At 42.3% G+C, this 6,939-nt stretch overlaps 1 protein-coding gene across 1 annotated transcript in view; it reads left to right on the top strand.

The window, feature by feature from the left end:
* Window positions 1-6,939, top strand: part of LOC139544425 (netrin receptor DCC-like) — a 653,665-nt gene that overhangs the window by 521,318 nt on the left and 125,408 nt on the right. Inside the window, exons 17-18 of the mRNA XM_071351497.1 lie at window positions 1,372-1,610; window positions 4,409-4,547. Coding sequence (XP_071207598.1) covers window positions 1,372-1,610; window positions 4,409-4,547 — 378 coding nt within the window. The remainder of the gene's footprint in view (window positions 1-1,371; window positions 1,611-4,408; window positions 4,548-6,939) is intronic.

The following is a 6,939-nucleotide window of genomic DNA, read 5'->3' as shown; positions in this document are numbered from 1 at the left end:
AAATACGTCTCTGTTGTTGACAACACGTTGCAGACATTCATTCTAGTGTCAAACTGAGGTGTACCTTGATCCTTCACGTGTCGACATCTATCTGTCTGTCCCCTTTAAGACATTAGCATATATGTAAAATAGACCAACTTTTAACTGCAGTGGATGTACAATTCTTACAGATGTTTTGAATATCAACTTAACCAACTGGTTAGCTAGTTACTGTGTTTTAATAGCTAGTTAGCTTTAGCCTTTGTCTCTAACTAGCTGTTTGCTCTGCTCTTAGCTGTGGCTGTAGTTATAAGTGGTAGTTAACACTAGTTAACTAGTGAAACTAGTAGTTCACTGGTAGTTGACTTAGTAGTGTCCTTATTAAGCAGGAGGTTCTGGTGTGTAATTACTTTCTACTCTCTGTACTCTTCTTCTCTGTCCATCTTTCCTTTCCTCTCCTCTCCTTTCCTCTCCTCATCTTTCCTTTCCTCTCCTCATCTCCTCATCTCTCCTTTCCTCTCCTCATCTCCTCATCTCTCCTTTCCTCTCCTCATCTTTCCTTTCCTCCCCTCATCTTTCGCTTTCCTTTCCTCTCCTCATCTTTCCTTTCCTCCCCTCATCTTTCGCTTTCCTCTCCTCTCATCATCTTTCCTTTCCTCCCTTCATCTTTTGCTTTCCTCTCCTCTCATCATCTTTCCTTTCCTCCCCTCATCTTTCCTTTCCTCTCCTCTCCTCATCTCTCCTTTCCTCATCTCTCCTTTCCTCTCCTCACCTTTCCTTTCCTCTCCTCATTTTTGCTTTCCTCTCCTCATCTTTCCTTTCCTTTCCTCTCCTCATCTTTCCTTTCCTCTCCTCATCTTTGCTTTCCTCTCCTCATCTTTGCTTTCCTCTCCTCATCTTTGCTTTCCTCTCCTCATCTTTCCTGTCCTCTCCTCATCTTTCCTTTCATCATCTTTCCTTTCATCTCCTCATCTTTCCTATCCTCATCTTTCCTTTCCTCTCCTCATCTTTCCCTTTCCTCTCCTCATCTTTCCTTTCCTCTCCTCATCTTTGCTTTCCTCTCCTCATCTTTGCTTTCCTCTCCTCATCTTTGCTTTCCTCTCCTCATCTTTCCTTTCATCATCTTTCCTTTCCTCTCCTCATCTTTCCTATCCTCATCTTTCCTTTCCTCTCCTCATCTTTCCCTTTCCTCTCCTCATCTTTCCTCTCCTCATCTCTCCTTTCCTAATTTTTCACTCACTCACTCACTCACTTTTCTTAACTCCATGGTTCATCCATGACTCTCTGTTGGTTGCATGTAACTCCTATCACTTCGCATGTTAAATAAATATTCATTCCATGAAACTAAATCCACTGTGTGTGTTGGGCGTGATCACGTCAATCCACATCCAGACCCCATTGATCCGTCAGACGACGATCTGTTCCATCTGTTTGATAAATATCCTACTCCCATACCAGATACATCCACCCCCATGATCCCCCCAGTAGGTGTCCAGGCCGTGGCCCTGACCCCAGACTCTGTCAGGGTCAGCTGGGCAGACAACTCCATGACCAAGAACCAGAAGACCACTGAGGTCCGCTACTACTCCGTCAAGTGGAAGACCAGCTACTCCACTAGCGGGAAGTTCAAGGTAAGGATTTAGGGTCTGTCTGTCTGTCTGTCTGTCTGTCTGTCTGTCTGTCTGTCTGTCTGTCTGTCTGTCTGTCTGTCTGTCTGTCTGTCTGTCTGGTCTGGTCTGGTCTGGTCTGGTCTGGTCTGGTCTGTCTGGTCTGTGCTCTTGCCTACTGGTTTGCTACCTGATTTTGTACGTTAACAGTCTTCAGGTGGTATGGTTAGAGTTTTTGCTTCTATTTATGGATACCTGTAACGAACTGGTTGATTACAACTCACTTTGTATTCGCCTGCTCGTTTAAAGAGACGTTACTTGCTGCTGTGGGGTTCTGCCGTGAGAGTTGCTTGATTGCTCGTTAAAAAGCTTGTTTTCTTATGAAACAAAGCCCGGTTTCTCCTTACTTACCTACTGTTCTCTCTTGACTTCATGTATTTTATTAAGGGTTAAAAATGGGTACAGTTATAAAAAAGTACAAAGCACAGAGGAAAACACCTTATGAAAAGCCACCATACTGATGTGGGTTTCTGGCAGAATCATTTTTGACGTTACACTCGGTACGTTCAAGGGATATAACTTGCGAACGTTAGCTAACATATCCCATTTGTTTTGTGTAAGCTGTGACCATTCCCGAACGTTAGCTAACATATCCCATTTGTTTTGTGTAAGCTGTGACCATTCCTTAACGTTAGCTAACATATCCCGTTTGTTTTGTGTAAGCTGTGACCATTCCTTAACGTTAGCTAACATATCCCGTTTGTTTTGTGTAAGCTGTGACCATTCCCCAACGTTAACTAACATATCCCATTTGTTTTGTGTAAGTGTGACCATTCCCCAACGTTAGCTAACATATCCCATTTGTTTTGTGTAAGCTGTGACCATTCCCCAACGTTAGCTAACATATCCCATTTGTTTTGTGTAAGCTGTGACCATTCCCGAACGTTAGCTAACATATCCCATTTGTTTTGTGTAAGCTGTGACCATTCCCTAACGTTAGCTAACATATCCCATTTGTTTTGTGTAAGCTGTGACCATTCCCGAACGTTAGCTAACATATCCCATTTGTTTTGTGTAAGCTGTGACCATTCCCGAACGTTAGCTAACATATCCCATTTGTTTTGTGTAAGCTGTGACCATTCCCCAACGTTAGCTAACATATCCCATTTGTTTTGTGTAAGCTGTGACCATTCCTTAACGTTAGCTAACATATCCCGTTTGTTTTGTGTAAGCTGTGACCATTCCTTAACGTTAGCTAACATGTCCCATTTGTTTTGTGTAAGCTGTTACCATTCCCTAACGTTAGCTAACATATCGCATTTGTTTTGTGTAAGCTGTGACCATTCCTTAACGTTAGCTAACATATCCCATTTGTTTTGTGTAAGCTGTGACCATTCCTTAACGTTAGCTAACATATCCCATTTGTTTTGTGTAAGCTGTGACCATTCCCTAACGTTAGCTAACATATCCCATTTGTTTTGTGTAAGCTGTGACCATTCCCGAACGTTAGCTAACATATCCCATTTGTTTTGTGTAAGCTGTGACCATTCCCGAACGTTAGCTAACATATCCCATTTGTTTTGTGTAAGCTGTGACCATTCCCGAACGTTAGCTAACATATCCCATTTGTTTTGTGTAAGCTGTGACCATTCCCGAACGTTAGCTAACATATCCCATTTGTTTTGTGTAAGCTGTGACCATTCCCGAACGTTAGCTAACATATCCCATTTGTTTTGTGTAAGCTGTGACCATTCCCTAACGTTAGCTAACATATCCCATTTGTTTTGTGTAAGCTGTGACCATTCCCGAACGTTAGCTAACATATCCCATTTGTTTTGTGTAAGCTGTGATCATTCCCTAACGTTAGCTAACATATCTCATTTGTTTTGTGTAAGCTGTGACCATTCCCGAACGTTAGCTAACATATCCCATTTGTTTTGTGTAAGCTGTGACCATTCCCGAACGTTAGCTAACATATCCCATTTGTTTTGTGTAAGCTGTGACCATTCCCCAACGTTAGCTAACATATCCCATTTGTTTTGTGTAAGCTGTGACCATTCCCGAACGTTAGCTAACATATCCCATTTGTTTTGTGTAAGCTGTGACCATTCCCTAACGTTAGCTAACATATCCCATTTGTTTTGTGTAAGCTGTTACCATTCCCGAACGTTAGCTAACATATCCCATTTGTTTTGTGTAAGCTGTGATCATTCCCTAACGTTAGCTAACATATCTCATTTGTTTTGTGTAAGCTGTGACCATTCCCGAACGTTAGCTAACATATCCCATTTGTTTTGTGTAAGCTGTGACCATTCCCGAACGTTAGCTAACATATCCCATTTGTTTTGTGTAAGCTGTGACCATTCCCCAACGTTAGCTAACATATCCCATTTGTTTTGTGTAAGCTGTGACCATTCCCGAACGTTAACCAACATATCCAATTTGTTTAGTGTAAGCTGTGACCATTCCCGAACGTTAACTAACATATCCCATTTGTTTTGTGTAAGCTGTGACCATTCCCTAACGTTAACTAACAGTCTGAGAAGGTAGTTTGTGGCTAATGTAAGTGTCTGTTTCAGGTCTAAACTGCCCCTACTAATAATCACGTGGCCATGTTGGCTTTATATTAGGTGTAGAATGAATATAAGTTTGATTATTGCCGTAGAAATGCCACAGTAATTCTTAACACATTTTGCTCTTTGATGTTTTCACGGTCACATTTTGAAATGTTCATTACAATCGTTCGACTGAAATTGTTACTAAGTAACACGTTCGCCGGCAACAGAACCATTGTTGAACTCACTTCCTGTTTCGTTGTCTAGTCTGCAGACACAACAGCCCTCAGCCACACCGTCACTGGCCTCAAGCCCAACACCATGTACGAGTTCGCTGTCATGGTTACCAAGGGCCGCAAGTCTAGCACGTGGAGTATGACCGCTCATGCCACCACTTACGAAGCAGGTGAGTCCTCTCTCTTTCTTTCTACAGTATCTACCACACCCTGTCTCCTTCTCCGTTATCTCTTTCTCACCATCTTGACCTCTCCTTTTGTCTCTCTCTGTCTCCTCTCTCTCTATGTCTCTCTCTCGCTGTATCTCTCTGTCTCTCTCTCTCTCTCTGTCTCTCTGTCTCTCTCTCTCTCTGTCTCTCTGTCTCTCTCTCTCTTTGTCTCTCTCTCTCTCTGTCTCTCTCTCTTTCTCACCATCTTGACCTCTCCTTTTGTCTCTCTCTCTCTGAAAAATAACTACCACGCAGTCTGTCATCACCACCACGCCAAATTATATTTATTCGCTGCGACTCCAATTATCCTTATGAAATAGTACAGCGTGTACTTTCTAAATGTCTACATTAATTTGTCAACCCAATCCTTTTTAGAAATACGTTGACATTCAATGCTTTTTAGTATAATGTGCTGCTGTGGAAAGCTCTGTTGCATCAGACTCTTAATCGTAGTCGGCTCCGATACCAGTTCCCTTTTGGTGTTACACACCTGTGTGTCCCAAATTACACCATATTCCCTATATAGTGCACTACTTTTGACCAGAGTCCTATGGAACCCTATTCCCTATGTAGTGCACTACTTTTGACCAGAGTCCTATGGAACCATATTCCCTATGTAGTGCACTACTTTTGACCAGAGTCCTATGGAACCCTATTCCCTATGTAGTGCACTACTTTTGACCAGAGTCCTTTGGAACCATATTCCCTATGTAGTGCACTAGTTTTGACCAGAGTCCTATGGAACCCTATTTCCTATGTAGTGCACTAGTTTTGACCAGAGTCCTATGGAACCCTATTCCCTATGTAGTGCACTAGTTTTGACCAGAGTCCTATGGAACCCTATTCCCTATGTAGTGCACTACTTTTGACCAGAGTCCTATGGAACCCTATTCCCTATGTAGTGCACTACTTTTGACCAGAGTCCTTTGGAACCATATTCCCTATGTAGTGCACTACTTTTGACCAGAGTCCTATGGAACCCTATTCCCTATGTAGTGCACTACTTTTGACCAGAGTCCTATGGAACCCTATTCCCTATGTAGTGCACTACTTTTGACCAGAGTCCTATGGAAACCTATTTCCTATGTAGTGCACTAGTTTTGACCAGAGTCCTATGGAACCCTATTTCCTATGTAGTGAAATTGTTTTGACCAGAGGCCTATGGAACCCTATTCCCTATATAGTGCACTACTTTTGACCAGAGTCCTATGGAACCCTATTCCCTATGTAGTGCACTAGTTTTGACCAGAGTCCTATGGAACCCTATTCCCTATGTAGTGCACTAGTTTTGACCAGAGTCCTATGGAACCCTATTCCCTTCATAGCGCACTAGTTTTGATGCACCACTGTGTCTTTGATGGGTCCACGTGTTGGCAATGGACACACAGGAACATATGAAAAGGGTTTGATGTGAGAACAAACGTAGTTAGAAATTCAACCCGTTTCAATAAAAACCACACAACTGTTTGTTGGATTGGAAGTCCTGGGGTAGTGCTTTTTCAAACAAAGATTTTGATGTTTAATTTAGTTTCATGCGTTCAGCGGAGAGTATTGGTCTCAGAACGTGTGTAAGCGATTCTTTCTTCCACTGTCCTCATATGATAATCCCTTGAGGAACCCTTTTTAGTTCCAGGTAGAACCCTTTTTAGTTCCAGGTTGAACCCTTTTTAGTTCCAGGTAGAACCCTTTCCACTTCCAGGTAGAACCATTTTTAGTTCCTGGTAGAACCCTTTCCACTTCCAGGTATAACCCTTTTTAGTTCCAGGTAGAACCCTTTCCACTTCCAGGTAGAACCCTTTTTAGTTCCAGGTAGAACCCTTTTTAGTTCCAGGTAGAACCCTTTTTAGTTCCTGGTAGAACCCTTTTTAGTTCCTGGTAGAACCCTTTCCACTTCCAGGTAGGACCCTTTCCACTTCCAGGTAGAACCCTTTTTTGTTCTAGGTAGAACCCTTTTTAGTTCCAGGTACAACCCTTTTTAGTTCCAGGTAGAACCCTTTTTATTTCCAGGTAGAACCCTTTTTAGTTCCAGGTAGAACCCTTTTTAGTTCCAGGTAGATCCCTTTTTAGTTCCAGATAGAACCATTTTTAGTTCCAGGTAGACCACGTTTTTGTTCCAGGTAAAACCCTTTTTAGTTTCAGGTAGAACCCTTTTTTTGGTCCAGGTAGAACGCTATTTTAGTTCCAGGTAGAACCCTTTTTTAGTTCCTGGTAGAACCCTTTATAGTTCCAGGTAGAACACTTTTTAGTTCCTGGTAGAACCCTTTCCACTTCCAGGTAGAACCTTTTTTAGTTCCAGGTAGAACCCTTTTTAGTTCCTGGTAGAACCCTTTTTTGTTCCAGGTAGAACACTTTT

Source organism: Salvelinus alpinus, chromosome 18 (assembly GCF_045679555.1).
Source record: "Salvelinus alpinus chromosome 18, SLU_Salpinus.1, whole genome shotgun sequence".
In the NCBI taxonomy this organism is placed as follows: domain Eukaryota; kingdom Metazoa; phylum Chordata; class Actinopteri; order Salmoniformes; family Salmonidae; genus Salvelinus; species Salvelinus alpinus.
Note: the sequence above shows the minus strand (reverse complement) of the source record. Positions and strands in the feature narration are given on the sequence as shown.